Raw genomic sequence first — 19,327 nt, 5'->3', positions numbered from 1 at the left:
TTACTTATCAGCTTTCAAACAAGATTAAGGGGGAAAATATTTTTTTATAGAAGGAATCTGTGTTTCTCAGGCTAGACTCAAACTCCCCTGGGCCCAAGCAATCTTCCACCCTCAGCCTTTTGATTGACTGGGACCATGGTCGTGCACCAATGTCTCTAGCAAAAGCAAATTCGTTTAAATGTTTGTTCTGAACAAGGTGGCTGCTGATTCTGTTATCATCCATTAATTCTGATGAAACCTATGCAGATTCTAAATAGCATTTACAGCCTAGGAGACAATCATTTTCAGTCAATCTCTCAACCCCCTGAAGAAGATACCAGTTCTCTCATTAAGGCACCTCCCATTTCCTCATACCTATGAGACGGTTTGTCTTGAATACTGATGCCTAAGCAATGTGATCAATATAGGAGAGAAGTGTGCCCGCTCCATTATAATTCAGTTATAATTATATATAAACCAGATTATAATAAATTTATTTGAATTTGGTAATGTGGGTCAGAGATATAAGATAAAATTCTAGGCTCTTTGAAACACATTAAAAGCAGCAGTTAAATTTTTTCCCTTGGACATCAATTTTTTCCATTAAGTTACTAGATGACAACTACAAAAAAAATTTCACAACATGTCTAATTAAAGAAAAGGTAGTCTTGCTTATGTGTTTGGCAGGAATAAGCACTCAGTGTCATGTATTCTTCTAACTCCTAGTAAAAGCCACATAGTTCAATGTGACCACACAAAAGACGGCTCTAAGGAAATTTGGACAAAGAAGTAAGTCATCATCAAACAATATACAACAACAATCCCTACTGGAGACTCTAAAAGACAGTGAATAGGTACTTAAGTAGAGACATCCCCACCTTCCAAATCAAAAGAATGTATCATGTTTTTGAACATGCTATAGCTACAGGTCAGTTCCCAGCAGAAAGTAAACATTAGTCTTCTCTCTTTCATCTGATAAACTGAAGAAACAGTCAAGACCCATTTTTTTTCTCCCCACCACACTAGATCTTTACCTCCTCTAATGTTCTGAGAACATTTTTATACCTTATTAGGTATTCATTTTACATTTTTCTAAAAATTACTCAAAGAAAAAAATACTTCTGCAGCATGATAAATATCTGACTTTCTTCTCATATGGTCATCCTGAGGGAAACATAGCTACTATGGTACTTTGAATCCTGTGGCCACGATCACTGAGTCCCAGCCTTCAGCATCCCTGATATACCGACTAGTGCAATTCACCTTAGAAAACGCATGTTCAAACTACAACTGTTGGAGAGAGAAAACAACATGAGATAAACCCAGGGTGACGGAAAAGGGGTTACCAGTCACAGGAAAATCAACAGACATGTTCCGCTAAGATCCCAAGCAGCCAACTACTGAACACAGAGGGCGGACACGGCAAGTGGGCTCACAGCCCCCAGCCCCCAAGGCTCTTTCCACAAACCGAGCTGGTGACTCCAGAGTGCCTCGTCTATACGGTCTGATTCTGTGCAGGTATCAGGTTAAAAATGTGTACTGTTTTCATGACACTGGTCCTCCTGAGTTTTGTTAAAAGTCTGTCCATGGTCACTCAGGCAGCCATCCAAAGATACCTCAATGGCCACTTCCTGTGCGTGTCTTCTGCTACCGTAGCTCTCCAGCGCTGGGCCACCGTTGTGCTCTGCACAGCCGTTGATGTGGGCCAGAGGCAGAGTCCCAGGGGGACAGCACAGCTGCTTGGCACAGGTGCTAGAGACACAGGGGGAGCTGCACAGCAACTGCAGGTCCTTCTGCTGCTCTGGGGATTCCTTCAAGTCAACATTTTCAAACTGGATGGTCACATTGTGGATACCCGCGTTGTGGAAGATTTCTCGGACTTTTGTGCTGGCGTCTTCATGTCCCCGGTCCTTCGGAATCTTAACGTGCAAGGTGGCAATGATCTTCCCGCTTATGAGTTCCCAGATGTGCACTTCGTGCAAACTGCTGATCCCAGGCACAGTAGAGAGTTTACTCACTAGAACAGAGAAGAGCAGACAACAGCCAAGCATGAAACACGGGACCGAGTGAGCGGAGTGTCTCTCTGAGCAAGCTCCCCAGACTGCTGTGCGGTTTCTGACAGGAAGAAAAATCACCTGCCCCGTGTGAGCACACAGCCCCCATCATCGTCCTCCTCCTCTCTGAATTCCTATACCGTGCATTGGTGGCCCATTAAAAAGTAGTTCGAAAAATAAGCTTAACATCAAGAAAAATAAATATCCAGGGGTGCTGACTATTCAAGGGGATGAACATCCTAATGGGCTTCTTTTGAGAGCAGAAAGTGAAATATCTGTTCACCAACAATTTTAGTACTAGGAAATTTAATCCAAAGGGAAGAACTAAATATTTATGTACAAGAATGACCTGGGTAATGTTCTTTGTACTAATGGGGGAAATGGAAACAACAATGAAATACTTAAGCCTATTTTATAATAGAATATGGTATGACTTTTAAAAAGCAACTTGCACATTTAAAAAGATAAGGTTTGTTTGGTTTCTTTTTTTTTTTTTTTGGGTGGTGGTACTGGGGGTGGAACCCAGGGGCTTTCTACCTCCAGGCTATACTCCCAGACCTTTTATATTTTTATTTGGAAACAGGTTATCTCTAAGTTGCTGAGAGCCTCACTAAGTAGCTGATTCTGGCTTCAAACCTTGTGGGATCCTCCTGTCTCAGCCTCCCAAGCGCTGGGATTACAAGCATGTGCCACCCCACCTGGTGAGATAAGGTATTTTCAAGTGAAAAGGCAAACAGCCAAACTACACATGAGGCATGATCTTTTTTTATTTTATTTATTTGTTTGTTTGTTTGTTTGTTTGTTTGTTTTGCTGTACTGAGAATGGAACCCTGAGGCATTCTACCTCCGAGCTATACCCCCAGCCCTATTTTTATTCTTTTTATTTTGAAACAGGGTGTCCCTGAGTTGCAAAGGGCCTCACTAAGTAGCTGAGGCTGTCCGCGAACTGCAATCCTCCTGTCTTGGCCTCCCAAATGCTGGGATTACGAGCGTGTGCCACCACGCCCAGCTTTTTGAGGCATGATCTTTTGAAGATTTGTGTTCAGAATATATAGAGGAAAAAGCTAAGAGTGACAATTTCCATGGTGAAATTATAAAAAGATATATTATTTTATTAGGCGTTTCTGTTATTTCCCATGTTTCTAAAATGAGAATATATTTAGAGAAATGAGTAGTGCTGATAACCAAAGACACTGCAATCGGCTCCAGTGAGAATCTGTGTAGTCACTGGCAACCTGTGTGAATTTGGGTAATTTAACTGGCCCTTCTGCGCCTTAGCGTGACTCAGTTTCCTAATCTGTAATTAGGAATACTAATAATACTACCTCGTGGGATTATTCTGAGGACTGAAATGAATTAATGTAATTAAAAAACTTGGAACAGTACCCAGTGTGTAATAAGTGTTTCATGAAAGTGTTGCTACTAGCCGGGCGTGGTGGCGCACGCTTGTAATCCCAGCATTCGGGAGGCTGAGACCTGGAGGATCACGGTTCGCGGACAGCCTCAGCTACTTAGTGAGGCCCTCTGCAACTCAGTGAGACCCGGTTTCAAAATAAAGAATAAAAAATAGGGCAGGAGGTGTAGCTCGGAGGTCAAATGCCCCTGGGTTCCATCCCCAGACCCGCAAAAAAAAAAAAAAAAAAAGTGTTGCTATTGTTATTACTATCCTTTTAAAATATGTTAAAATATATATATGATTTTATTAAAAGGCATAGCCAGAGCCAGGCAAGATGGTGCACGCTTGTAATCCCCACGCTTGGGAGGCAGAGACAGGAGGATCATACAGGTTTGAAGCCAGCCACGCTGGCTTAAGAGACCCTATTTCAAAAAAAAAAAAAAGTATAAAATAGGTCTGGGAGTGTAGCCTGAAGGTAGAAGGGCTTCCAGGAACCCCAGTACCACACACACAAAAAAAAGGCATAGCCAGTAAACTGTTTATTACAGACTGAGCTGTGTATGCTTATCTTGTTTCCCCAAATGGGAAGCCAGCAAGATCCAGGAATGCAAAGTCCTGGGTTGTTCATCTGGTCTCCCTCCACCTCCACTGTCTGTGCATAGTGTCCTGAGAGTTGCAGTGATCTGCATGGGCACAAAATCAATTAACTAAAAAGCAAGGTCTACAATATGAACCATCTGTTTTCAGAATAAAAGAGAATAAAAGCCAAGTTCTTGGCTGAAATGGCCTTATTTGAGTTGAAATAAATCTTTAACATGAAGGTAAATAATCCAGAAAAACTAAAACTGCAGAAAAATCTAAAAACTGCAGAGAATCATGGGTTACAAAGGGCCTTTGGTTCTTGGAGCTGTGAATTATCTTGCCAGGCTAAAAACCACATGATGGCTGTTTCTGTCACATGATGATTTCAAATATTTCAGAATTCGTGCATCCAACATTGCTCTGCCGTAACGCTGGACCTTTGGCATTGAGGACACTTAACTGGCAGTGGTTCTAGAGATCAGAACCCAGTTACTTACTCAGCTCTTCCATGTTGACTCCCTTGGGGACCATTTGCAGAAGGATGACGGCAGTCTCTTTGATGAGTGGAAAGGCAGAGGACAGGATGATGATGACCATGACGATGGTCAGGCTGGGGTCGATGTAGCACTGCCAGTTACAGGGGTCCTGGGCTCCCAGGGGAAGCACATAGAATATGATGGCCGTGACGACCACAACCACGGACCCCAGGGCATCTCCCATCACATGCAAAAGAACGCCTGCCAAGAAGACCAGAGGAAAGATGGATAAAGCACAGACCAAGCTGGGGAACCATGTGACACTCAGTGGCTTGAAGTTTAAGTATATGCATACTTCTTGTTATTTTCTTTCTTTTTCAGTTGCAACAGCAAAACGGATCTGAATGAAAAAAATAATAATAATAGCAACTGCTCTTCAAAAAACAAAACCTCAGGCCATGCTCCCAGGACCAAGAGGAACAGCCTAGGAAGAATCAGGGCTAGATGTCACCTTCAGGAGGAGTGACCATGACATCTCAGAGGGTCACATCACTACCAGCCACCCCTCCAAGGGCACCGCGCCAGAAAACAGGGACTGTGCAAATGGTTTCTTGTTCTTTCAGACAAGCCCCTGTGCTCTACATTAGTTTGGGCTTTTTTATATGCTTTCATTGGTGCACTGTAATTCTACATCATAGTGAGGTTCAAAGTGATACAAACACATGCACACAGCACTTGGTGTGTTTCCCACCGATCCTACTCCGCTCCACCTGCCCTCTGTGTACGTATTAGTGAGATCGATACGACACCTTTATATGTGGATGTAACATTATTTGAGCTCTTTCCTTCACCAGTTCTTCTCCTCTCCACCTCCCTCCCCCAACCCCTTCTGCTATTCTGCTGGTCTTGCTCCTCCATTGTTTAAGGACCCTTTTGTTTTTTTATTTTCTCTCTAGCTTCCACATGGGAAAGAAAACATATGACCCCTGACTTTCTGAGACTGGTTGATCTCACTTGGCATAGTATTCTCTAGTTTCATCCACTTCCTTGCACATGATATAATTTTGGTCTTCGTTATGGCTGAGTAATATTCCGCTGTGAGGAGACATAACTAACCTATATCAAAAGAGTATTTCCTAGTCATCTCTTTGTATTCTTAGCCTTCTCTCCACCCTGATCCATCCTGCCTCTTCCCTGTAGGCATCTGTCTACTTCTCACTTAGCCTGTGGTCATTTCGATAGCATTGGGCTGAAGAAAGCCTCAAAAGCAGGGACTCTGGCAAAGTCCTGCACAAAGAGCCATTTTTCACAGTCAAAACTAAAATTGTATTTGATCAAATAAGAATAAGATCAATCAAATGAAAACAAGACAAATCAAATAAAAACAAAATATATGATAATAAAAATAGTTAATAGTAGTAGTATTATGGATACCTTTCATTAAGGGAACTGTTTCTAAAGGTATCAATTATGATATAGAAAATATGCAGTCTTCAGCAGAGGAGATCTGAGTGCCCAACTGATTGTCAGACATAGATAAAATGGGAATCAAGTAAATTCAGTAAAAAAAAAAAACTCAAAAGAAGGATTACAGAATATATGATTAGAGAAGGATTAGAGAATGCAAACACATTTGTTTAAAGAACAGCAATGAGCCGGGCGTGGTGGCGCACGCTTGTAATCCCCGCGCTTGGGAGGCAGAGACAGGAGGATCGCGCAGGTTCGAAGCCAGCCGCGTGCGCTGGCTTAGGAGACCCTGTTTCCAAATAAAATTGTAAAAATAGGTCTGGGAGTGTAGCCCGGAGATAGAAGGGCTTCCAGGAACCACAGTACCACCAAAAAATAAATAAATAAATAAATAAATAAAAATAAAATAAAGAACAGCAATGAGAACCTTGTTATTCAAAGTCAGACTGCGGCAGCGGCAGCATGGCAGAGGTTGTCACAAATACAAAGTCTGTTCTCCCATAATCAGCCTGGTTCACTATTCACCTGACCCGGAAAATCCCACAAAATTAAGCAAATCATGAAGTCCAAATCTTTGTGTCACTTTAAGAACGCCTGCGAAATTGCCCAAACCAACAGAGGCATACACACTGAAAGCCACCCACAATCCAAAACAACTGTCATTTTATTTTTTATTTTTCTTTATTTTTTGTGGTACTGGGAATTGAACCCAGGGTCATTCTACCTCTGAGATGAACCCCTAGCCCTATTTTGTTCTTTAGTTTGAAACAGAGTCTCACTAAGTTGTGGAGGGCTTTACTAAATTGCTGAGGCTGGCGGTAAACCTATGATCCTCCTGTCTCCGCCTCCCAGGCGCGGGGATTACAAGCGTGCGCCACCACGCCCAGCTGAAAGGTGTCACTTTAAAGAAGAAACATAGCCCGGCGTGGTGGCGCACGCTTGTAATCCCCGCACTTGGGAGGAGGAGATTGGAGGATTGCGCAAGTGCGAAACCAGCCTCGCTGGCTTAAGAGACCCTGTTTCCAAATAAAAAATATAAAAACGGGTCTGGGAGTGTAGCCCAGAGGTAGAAGGGTTTCCAGGAACCCAAGTACCACCAAAAAAAAAAAAAAAAAAAAAAAAAAAAAAAAAAAAAAAAAAAGAAAAGAAAGAAAGAAAGAAAGAAAGAAAGAAAAGAAAAAGAAAAAGAAAAAGAAGCAACGCGTGCCATTCCAGTGCAGCAATGGCGGCGCTGGTGGGTGTGTCCGGCCAGAAGTAGGGCTGGACACAGTGTTAGTGGCCCAAAAGAGAAGGCTTAAAAATAATTTTTAAGCCAGGGTGGTGACACATGCTTGTAATCCCGGCATGTGGGAGGCTGAGACAGGAGGATAGCAGGTTTGCCGCCAGCCTCAGTTACTTAGTAAGGCCCTACACAATTTAGTGAGACCCTGTTTCAAAATAAAGAATAAAAAAAGTCGGGCGTGGTGGCGCACACTTGTAATCCCTGTGCTTGGGAGGCGGAGGCAGGAGGATCACGCAGGTTCGAAGCCAGCTGCGCTGGTTTAAGAAACCCTGTTTCCAAATAAAAAATATAAAATAGGTCTGGGAGTTTAGCCTGGAGGTAGAAGGGCTTCCAGGAACCCCAGTACCACAAAAAAAGAATAAAAAATAGGGATGGGGGTGTAACTTGGAGGAAGAATACCCCCCCGGGTTCCATTCCCAATGCCACAAAAAAAAAAAATGTTTAAGCTTGTCAGCACACTTGCTTAAAAATGCAAAGTGTGATGCTGAACTTAAGGGCTTAGATGTAGATTCCCTGGCCACTGAACACAGCCAGGAGAACAAAACCCCCATGATGTACCACAGAATTTACCAAGCCCTTGGTCATATTAACCTGTACTGGAGCTCTCCTGCCAGTCCAGGAGATCCTCACTAAAAAGGAACATACTGATCCTAGGTCAGAAGGGAGGGTATAAAATTGGCATAAAATGAATAGAGAAAGAGAAAAAAAAAAAAAGTAATGATGGTGCAAGCTCTCCAGTCCCACCTGATACACCAGTGAGAAGGCCAAGGCCCCGCAGAGCCAGGCTACTTGTCAAACAGCTACTGAATCCAAACTTTCATTTTAACAAGACGCCAGGTGATCTAAATGCTTGTGGAAGGTTTCAAAGCACTGCTCCCCAGATTAAGAAAGGCCTGCTTTGTCTTTCTGTATATTGCACAGATTCATTCAGTAGAAGAATTCATAATACTCCAAATTTTTAACAACTCACTCATGGCTAAGACTGAATTGTCTCCCACGTAAGGTGCTTTAATTGAGCTAATTCCTCCTGGTGGCAACACTTGCAGGATTCTGAGGAACAGTGTGGTTGAAATGGCACTCTGTAAACATACTAAACATAATTTGTGGCCACTTTTCCCCAGAAAAATACAGGAATAAGCCAGGCATGGTGCCACACGCCTGTAAATCCAGCATTCAGGATGCAGAAACCGGTGGTTCACGGTTCACAGACAGCCTCATCTACTTAGTGAGACCCCTTGCAACTCAGTGAAACCCTGTTTCAAAAAATTTTTTAAAGAATTTTAAAAATTAAGCCGGGCGTGGTGGCACACACTTGTAATCCCCGCGCTTGGGAGGCAGAGACAGGAGGATCGCGCCGGTTCAAAGCCAGCCGCGCGCGCTGATTTAGGAGAACTTGTTTCTAAATAAAAATGTAAAAATAGGTCTGGGAGTGTAGCCCGGAGGTAGAAGGGCTTCCAGGAACCCCAGTACCACCAAAAAAAAAAAAAAAAGAATTTTAAAAATTAGGGCTGGGGGTGTTGCTCAGAGATAGAATCCTTGGATCCAGTACCAGAAAAAAAAAAAAAAGACCCACATAAAACATTCTTGTTTTCTAATTCTGTGCCTCCCTCTTCCCTAAGCCGTCCCCAGAGGTCCTTCTCCTGCCTGGACCCTCTGAGCCACAGAAGGGAGGGAAAGGCTGCTCTCCCGGAAGTTATTCTACACACCTGTCCCTCCAGCAGGAAGCAAAGACAAAGGCTTTGACTCCCTCCAGGACAGTACGAAGTGCTTCCTACAAGCAGGAAAGCCTAACATTCCCTAAGCACGCTTGACTCATCCCCAACCTGCGCCGTCCCCTATTCCTGACTGTTTCTTGCATGTGAGCCTCATTTCTCTCCACGAGATTGTGGCAAGAGGATTAGAGTCACACCCTGCAGTTCCTTGTTTATTTATTCATTTATTTATTTATTTTTACTTTTTTAATGTGGTACTGAGGATTGAACCCAGGGTATTCTACCTCCAAGCTATACCCCTAGCCCTATTTTATTATTTATTTATTTATTTATTTATTTTTGTGGGCCTGGGGATGGGACCCAGAGGCATTGGACCTTCGAGCTACATCCCCTGCCCAATTTTTTATTCTTTATTTTGAAACAGGGTCGCACTGAGTTGTGGAGGGCCTCACTAAGTAGCTGAGGCTGTTCACGAACCGCCGTCCTCCGGTCTCAGCCTCCCAAATGCTGGGACTACAAGCGTGCGCCACCACGCCCGGCTTATTTTTTATTTTAAAACAGTGTCTTACTAAGTTGCAGAGGACCTCACTAAGTTGCTGTGGCTGTGCACAAACCTGCAATCGTCCCATCTCAGCCCCCCAAGTACTGGGATTACAGGCTACCATACTTGGCCATTTCTTTGTTTAAATTCTTGCACTGGAAGCATATGATGTAAGTACTCAATAAGACAGCATTTTCTGGTTAGTAAGTCTTAACTCCTATGACAGAGTAACTCCTGTCTTTTACACATGTATGTATGTAATATGTATGTATGTATGTATGTATGTATATATGTATGTATTTGGTACTAGGGATTGAACCCAGGGGCATTCTATGTCTAAGCTCCACCCCTAGCCACTTATATTTTTTTTATTTTGAAACGGTCTATGTTGCTGAAGGTCTTACTAAGTTACCACATGCTGGCTTTGATTTTGCCATCCTTTCATCTCAGCCGCCCAAGTACTGGGATGACAGGCATGTACCACCATGTCTGGTATGTCTTCTACTTAATGAAAATAAATTAATAATAATAATAATAATAATAATAATATTAATAATAATAATAATAATAGAGGTAGAACTGTAGCTCAGTGGAAGAGTATTTACTAACGACACAAGGCCCTGGGTTTCATCCCCAGAACCACAAAAAACTAATAAAAACAACAATAATAATAATGATTGTAATGCCAACCAACATAGGTGCGCTAGGCATTTTTCAGCTTATTTTTATATTAACTTTTCTTAGGGACTCTCTTTATTTCACGAATGAGGAAAGGGAGACACAGAGTGGCTCCGTAACTTGTCTTGGGTCACACAGCTAGAAAATGTTAGTGTCGCTATAAGCTGGAAGGTCTGACTAGGGGTCCACTGTGCATCCTGCCCCATAGAAGTTCTAAATTCCCATTGCAGGTTTTCCTCCTGATAAGTACCACTGAGTTCCTAAGAATTATAAACAAGAGAGTGGCTTTCAAACTTGTGTTTCCATAGTCCCTACTAAAAATTTCATTTTGCATCCTAACATACACAAAGACACAAGTTGAAGAAAATGATTCATGAGAGAGGAAAAAAAAAAAAACCTATCCTTACATACAACTTATTACTATTTGCTAGTCTATTTGAATTCTAATTAACTTTCTAAACATTAATCATACTATACCAAGTGGAGTTTAGGACTCAAATTGTCTTGACCTTCAGTTCAAAACACTGTTGAGGACTAAGGTAGCTCAGGGATGAGCGTTCTCAGCATGCACAGACCCTGCGTGCAATGCCCAGCACCCAAGGAAAACAAAAGCCCCAAGCTGTGGCAAGTTTCAGCACATCAGTGCAGTATGCATGTATGTCTGTAGGTATTTTGCGGTGCTGAGAATCACACCAGGGCCTCCTGCAAGTGCCCTACCACTGAGCCACAGCACCACCTACCCACCCCATGCCTAAATTCTTAAGATGTAATAATGCCTTGAGTTTTCTGGCTTCCCACGCAAAGATGAAGAAAGCGTGGTCATTATCCCCTGGCATGACTCTTTCCTTTTTATTTTTAAAATTTATACATAAAATGATACTCTTTATGGGGTGCCATGCAATATTTTGTTTGTTTTGTTTTGTTTTGTTTGCAGTACTGGGGATGGAACCCAGGGGCGTTGCACCTCCAAGCTACACCCCCAGCCCTATTTGTTTATTCTTTATTTTGAAACAAGGTCTCACTGAGTTGCAGAGGGCCTCACTAAGTAGCTGAAGCTATCTGAAAACTGAGACCCTCCTGTCTCAGCCTCCCAAATGCTGGGATTACAAGTGTATCCCACCATGCCCGGCTACTATGTGATATTTTGATACATGTCTATCAAATAATGTTCAAGTCAGGGTAAACATATCTGTCTCATCAAACTGTATTCCTTTCTTTATGGTAAAAACGCTCAACATTCCTTCCTGTAGCTTTTTTTAAATATCCAGTCATCGCTGCTGTGTGCAGTCACTCCCTGAGCCAAGGGTACTGTCACAGGTCTGAGGGCGAGCACATCAGACACTCTCATGGAAGAAGGCCTCTCAAAGAAGGCTTCTCAGACACCTGAAGAAGGCATCTCCCACAGAGCACTCAAGGGAGGCTGCAGCCACTTCTGGGGGGCAAGAAAGCCTGGGATGTTAAATGTGGAGTCCCAGACCTGGACACTGTCTCGTTATACTTACAAATGTGCTTTGCAAAGGCAGAAAATCTCTGCACTTGGCCTTTGCTTGCTAACTTTGGGGAGAAAATACAAAACACAAAGTCAGGCACAGTGATGCATGCCTGTAATTCTAGTACTTGAGAGGCTGAGACAGGAGGATCATGGGTTTGAGGCCAGCACATGGTAATGTACGAAGACTCTCAGAAACTTAGTGAGATCCTGTTTCAAATTTTTAAAACAAATAAGCTGGGCATGGTGGCACACACCTGTAATCCCAATACTTGGTTTGCTGAGAGAGGAGAATCACAGGTTCAAAGATAGCCTCAGCAACTAGTGAGGTTTCAGCAACTTAGTGAGACCCTATTTCAAAATGAAAAAATAAAATAAAGTAGGGCTGGAGATGTAGCTTGGAAGTAGAATGCCTTGGGTTCAGTCCCTAGCACCATAAGCCGTAAATAAGTAAGTGAGTGAGTGAGTGAGTGAATGAATGAATTAAGCTGGGGTGTAACTGAAAGGTAGATATTGCAAATTGGTAATTTGAAATTTGACAAGTGTCCCAGCTTAGAAAAGCAATGAGTCCTGCTGAATTTGTTGAATAACTACAAACACAGTTGGTTTGTACTGAGCATTTACAAGTGATCATGAAAGGATGCTCTTTCTAGAAAAAAATCAAGAATTGTAAGGACACATTCAAATAAATGAAAGGGATGTGTTTGCAGGTGATATCAGGACCACTATTCATCTACTTATGTTTATACTGAAAGAATTGTCCTCCTGACACTATGCCACATGTTAATGGTTCATGTTTGACCCTATCAAGTAAAATCAACCATTACAAAACAAATAGATGAGAATTTTAGAAGGATTATGCTTTCTCAGTGCTTTGCAGTAGGAGACAGAGTATATTTCTTGGAATTCATTTTCTTATTCCCGTTGAAATGAGAGAAAGAGTAATGAAAATTAAATGATTTTTGTTCAGCAGGTGTTCCCTCTGCAGACCCAGGGAGGGTAGCAGCCCTGCTTTCTAAAGCAATGGCTGAGATGCTAGAAGCATAGCTGTTCGAGGGATACGTGTACCGGATGAGAACATCCCTGTTTGGAAGACAGAGGTGGGGTGTGATTATGCAAAGAGCCAAAAATGTGGCGGAAAAGCCGGGGCCACCTCTGCTGCCAGCCAGGGCAACTTGAGGAAGTGGCCAGACTCTGAACCCCGTGTCCTCATCTGCGAAGTGCAAGGGTTAAAGTCTATTTTCTAAAGTCGAAGGGTAAAAGTCCACTTTTCAAGCCCTAACATTTACTCTGTGGTCTCCTTCCCTTCATTGTGGCTGCAAGGTGAGAACACCGAGCCTAAGGTGGAGCCAGTCTTGTACTGAGCCCGAGACCTTCCTAAGTAAAGGGGCTCCTGTGAACCACAGCAAGGCCGCTCAGCGGAGTAGCAGGAATCTGGATGTGCTGGTGGCGTATGCCTGGAATCCCAGCTACTTGGGAGGCTGAAGCAGGAGGATCACAAGTTTGAGGGACAGCCAGGGCTATTCAGGGAGACTCTGTCTCAAAATATACATATACAAGCCGGGCGTGGTGGCCCACTTGTAATCCCGGAGCTTGGGAGGCTGAGACAGGAGGATCGCGCAGGTTCAAAGCCAGCTTCATCTGGCTTAAGAGACCCTGTTTCCAAATAAAATATAAAAAAACAATAGGTCTGGGAGTGTAGCCCAGAATGGAACCCCTTTGGTTCCATCCCCAGTACCACAAAAAATAAAATAAAATAATTATATATATATATATATATATATATACACACACACACACACACACAGTTTACAGGTAGACGATAGAGAAAATAAGCTACCCTTTATGATAGCAGTATCCAAGGCTGGACAAAACAAAGCAAAGTAGTCCCATGGCAGAGATCTGTGCCTTTCTGGAGCAGGCAGCATTATCACACTGTAACTAGAGCAAAGATAAATCATTAGCAACTAGTTTTCCCTCGGAATCGATGCAGCGATTAAGCAAGCAGCAGGGTCATAGTCTGTGCAGGTAACTGGTCTACTTTCAAACACATCATTGCATCATTGAAAGTCCACATCAATGAAGAGCCCAGCACAGTCCACAGGTACCCGAGAAAACGATTTCAGAATGGCTCCAAGTCAGTCCTACCTCTGATATTCAAGGCTTCCGATTTTTTCTCCCTTTTCAGTGACTCTTCGGAGTCATTCTGGGTGTTCAGGGAATCACCTGCATTCAAAGAAGAAACCTTGTGTTGTGTATAAGTTCTACAAACAAAAAAAACCAATGGACTCAAAATAAAGTTTTGTTATTTTAAATTCCTACTTAGCATATGGGGCCCCACCCCAGCCCCCCAGCCCCTGCCAAAACCCGGCGCCAGCACAGCCCAGAGCAGAACATTTCAGTCCTGAAAGAGCCTTGTGGTCCACCCTTGGCCTTCATTCCCCACTCCCCTTCATGTTAAACAAAAAAGGGGGCAAACGGGAGCCCAACCCCCAAAACCCACAATACCGAAGGGGCAGAGGATGGGCAAAGGGGGAAGGAAGAAAAACAAAGTTCAGACAGCAACCAGTGCAGGGGAGGAGGGACGCTCTGTTGCCCAATAATAAGAGCTGAAGAAGAGCTGAGGAAAATCAATATTGCACACAGAGAAAATGCAGGGAAGGGAAAAGAGAGAAGGGGCCTAAGAGGGCCAGGAAGGGAAGGAAAAAAAAAAAAAACGAAAAGAAATTGTGGGGTATACGCTGATAGGAGGATGGAGGTAATGGCGCAGTAAAAGGGGAACACACACACACACACACACACACACACACACACACACACACGGAAGATAAAGAGGGCGTGGGGTGAAGAGCAGGGGACCGTGCGGGAGGGGTAGGGAGCGCGGGGCCAAGGCGCGAAGGGCAGAGCCCTGCAAAGGATGCAACTGAAAGGCACCTGCTACGTTTGAGAACACGGTCGCCCCCTTCTCCTGTTTCCTTTCGACTGAGGCCACCCGGAAGGTCACCGCTGAGTCCATGCGGGGGGCTGTCGTGGTCGCAGCGCCCCGGGGCCCCCCAAAAGGGCCAGAGGGGTCGCCCTGAGCCAGCTGCGGCGGCTGCTGCTGCGGATGCTGCAGGGGGCGCCGGCCCCGGGCGCAGCAGGCGAACCAGGCAGCGCAGTCCTGGAAGATGAGCAGCCCCACCACGTTGACCGCCAGCCCCAGGGCGCCCACGATGAGCACCAGCTCCGGGTCGTCGATGCGCTCGGGCCGGGCCAGGCGCAGCACGGCCTCCACGAAGATGGTGAAGCAGAGCGCGGTGAGGAAGACGGCGTTGGCCAGCGCGCCCAGCACCTCGGCGCGCGCGTAGCCGAAGGTGGCCCCCGGGCCCCGTGCCGGCCGCCGCGCGATGCAGCCCGCGCCCAGCCCCACGCACAGCGAGATCAGGTCGGACAGCATGTTGAAGGAGTCCGACTGCAGCGCGATGGAGTTGCCCACGTAGCCCGAGACCAGCTCGGCCACGAAGAAGACCACGGTGAGCACGAGCATGAAGAGGAGGCGGCACGTCTTGCCCGAGTAGCGGCCCATCTCCGCAGCCCCGCGGCCCCGCAACAGGTCGCCGCCCGCCGGCCCGCGGGTGATCAGCCAGCAGAGCGCCCCCGGCCCCGCAGGTCCAGAGTTTAAAGGAGCGGCGGCGCCTCGTATCTACCGGCCTTACCCCACCTCCCGCGGCCCCTGTCCCCTCCCACTCGCCGCCTGGCCCGACCTGGCAAGTGGCCCAGTGTCTCCTTCTAGGAGAGACTGGGGCCCAGAGGGGAGCTGCGGATGGGAGAGCCTGTGTGCCTGTCAGTTTCTACAGACCCCCCCACGCAGAGGCGGGGTTTGCCCAGGACCCCGCTTTTGCTTTTGTAGGCCTCCCCGCTGCCGGTCTATTCCGCTGAGTCGTAATGATGAAGACCTTGATTGCTGTGGGTGTGTCGCTCAGGTAGACGTGGTCACCTCTGCCTACGTGCCCAGCCGCTGGTAGCAATATAGATTCCACATTAACCTGAGTCCTGTTAACCCTGGGCCAGCCCTGAAGGGCACTTCCTGCTTTTTATGTTGTTAAACGTGAATGCGCCCCTCACTCAGCCGCCCCATAACCCCCTTTCCACTACCACCGGGAGAAAGCCATTTAATCCTGCTCCTGCAGTGTTCTGGAAGACCCCAGGGTTCTTCTCCGTTACTTTGTGGCACAACAGCCTCGTGGTTCCCTTCTGGATTTTCACCATCAAACCCTGCTCCTTTTTAAATTTTGTTTCGTTTTGTTTTTTAGTACTGGGGATTGAACCCAGGGGTGTTTCACTTCAAGCCTTATTCACTGTCATAGTCTTATGCAGCACAGTCTCCTTTTTCAATGCTCTCTGAGGGCCTCTGAGAGCCACACCCTCAGCTCTTTTTATTTTTCAGTTTGAGACAGGATCTCACTAGGCTGCCCAGGCTGGCTTCTAACTTGTGATTCTCCTGTCTCAGCCTTCCAAGTAGCTGGGATTACAGACATGTGCCATCGGCCGGCCAGCTTTCTGTAGGGAAGCTGCAGGCACTCGTTAGAACCCCATCCCACTTCTGAAGCATGGACTCCCATCCAGCACTCAAAGACTGGTCTGCTCTGTGTAGACATAAGTCCCTTGGCCACCAAAGAAGCCAGAGCTGGTGGCCCCCGTGTACTTGCATCATCCTGGCCAGTCCTGACAGCATGGCCTGATGCTCTCAGTTCAATCGACCCATCTACATGGTTTCTTCCAAATAAAGATTCTCTGGTTAGCAACAGGCCTCATTCCAAGTAAAAGTTATCCCAAAGGGAACTGTCTCCAGGACCTAAGAGAAGCTGAGGAGCAGACCCTTGAAGAAGGCCCTGCTGCGGGTCTGTTCAGAGACTGGCTGTTCAGAATTTTGGGGAGGGGAGTGTTGTTTTCCACTCTTATTTCACAAAGGATCTGCAGGTGAAGTCCGGTAATCTCTATTCTCTCTTCTCCCCCATTTCCCAACCCCTGATCTTTAACCATTCCTGGGGGGCGGGGGACACATGCTTTGGCTTAGAAATGAATAAAAATACTAAAATAATAAAAATGTCTCAGTGTGTGTGTGTGTGTGTGTGTGTGTGTGTGTGTGTGTGTGTGTTTGCAGGTCTGGGGATAGAACCCAGAGGCATTGGACCTCCAAGCTACACCCCCTGCCCAATTTTTTTTTTAATTCTTTATTTTGAAACAGGATTTCACTGACTTGCAGAGGGCCTCACTAAGTAGCTGAGGCTGTCCACAAACCGCGATCCTCCTATCTCAGCCTCCCAAATGCTGGGATTACAAGGGTGTGCACCACCACGCCCGGCTTTGAATGTCTCATTTAAAACACACACACACACACACACACACACACACACACACACACACACACACTCCAGGAGCAAGTGACATGCACCTGTATTCCCTGCTACTGGAGGCTGAGGCAAGAGGATCACCTGAGCTCAGGAGGTGGAAGCCAGCCTGGGCAACATAGGAAGACCCTGACTCAAAGGGAAAAAAAGCCACAGAATCCATTAGCAGAACACTCTAACTTCTAGTTATGGTCTCATAAAGCATACCCTTGTCTTTTAGAGATATTTAGGCACCCCTGACAATCATGCTGCAGCAACATTGATTGCAAGGTCCCACCTTCTACCACGAGATGACCTCCAAACTCAGAAAGCTTATTAAACATTCCCTTTCCACCTCCAGGAAAATATCCCTATGCTGAGAACTTGAGGAGATCGATCATTCAAAGTATTATCTAAAACTGAATAGAAAAAATGATTGATAATGTAGAAGTAGATGCAGACCAGTGAAAGTGTTGAAGCTGTGTAGCCTTGGACAAGTTCTTTAATCATCCTGGCCTGCTTTTACTGCTGTAAAGTGAGAATCATTATAATAATGAGGTGAGGATACAATGAGTTAATATGTATAAAATGCTTACTATGTGTGTAAAGTATTCATAACCGTGTCTGGTACATAGTAGGCACTCAAGAAATGCTTTCTACTGTTACCGCCACTAGTCCTAGGGTTAGTACTACATCACTGTGGAATAGAATCACCACTGCACAACGGATGACACAGTCTAATACACAAGAGAGTTACACTCAAGCATGCCTCCTTCCCAGTTTCTGGAGACTGTAGAACCTCTAAAGCATTGACCAGGACAGCAAGCAAAACAGTCAAGACAAGAAGGCAGGGCCTTTTGCAAGTCCTCTGGCAGGACCCAAGGATTCCTTGCTGGTTGTATTTCTTTGTCATTCAGAACCAAAAGGAAAACTGGAAGTCAGTAGGAATACTCTCTCCTGCCCACTATAGAGTCATTCCTCCAGCCAAGACAGGTAACAAGAACTGTGTATGCCCAGCAGTGGAGATGTAGAACTAGAAAGCTGGGGGCTGGGGAAGAGTCTGCCCAGGGCCCACCCAGCTCCTGACCTGAAGAAACGGTGAGTGCTGTCAGACAGTGAGCAAAATGCACCATGAAGAAATGTCCCCCCCTATCTCTCTCTCCCTCTCTCCCTCTCTCCCTCTCTCTCTCACACACACACCTAAGTTTTAGGCTGCCGTTTATTCTTTAGGACATTATGGGGTTTTGACAGCTTTTTTTGATTGAGCTCTTACTTTGCCTCACCTGGTGCTTTACAGGTATTTTCTCATCCACTCTCACAATACCCCTGGAAAACACTTAAAAATTAGTATATACTATTTCATTACAAACTAGTCTATGTGTGAAAAACCTAAAGCCCTTTGATTTTACCTAATTTGGCCCAAATCACACAATTTGTAAATGACAGGCACGAGATCTGATCTGAGCATCAAATGCTAAAGCTTCTGTGCTTCCTTCATCTTCACTAAGTTGATCGTCTTTAAGGCTTTTGTTCTAAACAAATGAAAGGAGTTTCAAGTATACTTTTTGTTGTTGCAAAACTTGATGCACCATAATTTATAGATTCAGAGATTATGACACTAAAAATTCTATCCTGGCATCTGACTCAGAAATGATCAAGCTAGTGTTTTGTTGTTGTTTTAAAAACTAAAAAAGCAGCTGTTTTTGTTTTCCCTCTCTCTCTCTCTCTCTCTCTCTCTCTCTCTCTCTCTCTCTCTCTCTCTCTCTCTCTCTCTCCTCTCTGTCTCTCTTTTTGTACTGGACGTTGAAACCAGGGACATTCTACTTCCAAGATATACCCCCCAGCTCTTTTCATTTTTTATTTTTAAATAGGGTTTCCCTAAGTTGCTGGGGCTGGCCTTGAGTTTGCAATCCTCCTGCCTCAGCCTTTCAAGAACTTGGGTCATAGGCATGGGCCACCACACTCAGCCTGTTTTTTGTTTTTGTTTTTGTTTTTGTGATACTGGGGATGGAACCCAGGGGTATTCTACCTCTGAGCTACACCCCAGACCTATTTTTTATTCTTTTTATTTTGAAATAGGGTCTCACTGAGTTGCGAAGGGCCTTGCTAAGTAGCTGAGGCTGTCCATGAACGTGATCCTCTGTTTTTCACCTCCGGAATCCTGGGATCCTCTGGTTTTCACCTCCGGAATCCTGGGATTACAAGCATGCACCACCACGCCCAGTTCTCAGCTTGTTTTTGTTTTCATTTGGGGGATTCTAATGACAAAAGATGATGTTCTCTTTAGGAAAGAGAGTGTTGT

The 19,327-nt window shown here is 45.0% G+C and overlaps 1 protein-coding gene across 2 annotated transcripts in view; it reads right to left on the bottom strand.

The window, feature by feature from the left end:
* Positions 1 to 1,505: 1,505 nt before the first annotated feature.
* SLC30A10 (solute carrier family 30 member 10) overlaps positions 1,506 to 19,327 on the bottom strand; it is a gene marked incomplete at both ends in the record, with an annotated part of 45,144 nt that continues 27,322 nt past the window's right edge. The window contains 4 exons of one of the 2 annotated variants that reach the window (XM_080699062.1): positions 1,506 to 1,996; positions 4,509 to 4,748; positions 13,805 to 13,882; positions 14,591 to 15,221. In XM_080699062.1, coding sequence (XP_080555188.1) covers positions 1,506 to 1,996; positions 4,509 to 4,748; positions 13,805 to 13,882; positions 14,591 to 15,221 — 1,440 coding nt within the window. Of the gene's footprint in view, positions 1,997 to 4,508; positions 4,749 to 13,804; positions 13,883 to 14,590; positions 15,222 to 19,327 lie in introns of those variants that run through there. The other variant, XM_080699063.1, reaches the window with a different exon arrangement.

Source organism: Muscardinus avellanarius (assembly GCF_963383645.1).
Source record: "Muscardinus avellanarius genome assembly, chromosome: 7".
Classification (NCBI taxonomy): domain Eukaryota; kingdom Metazoa; phylum Chordata; class Mammalia; order Rodentia; family Gliridae; genus Muscardinus; species Muscardinus avellanarius.
This window is presented reverse-complemented; position numbering and strand designations above follow the sequence as displayed.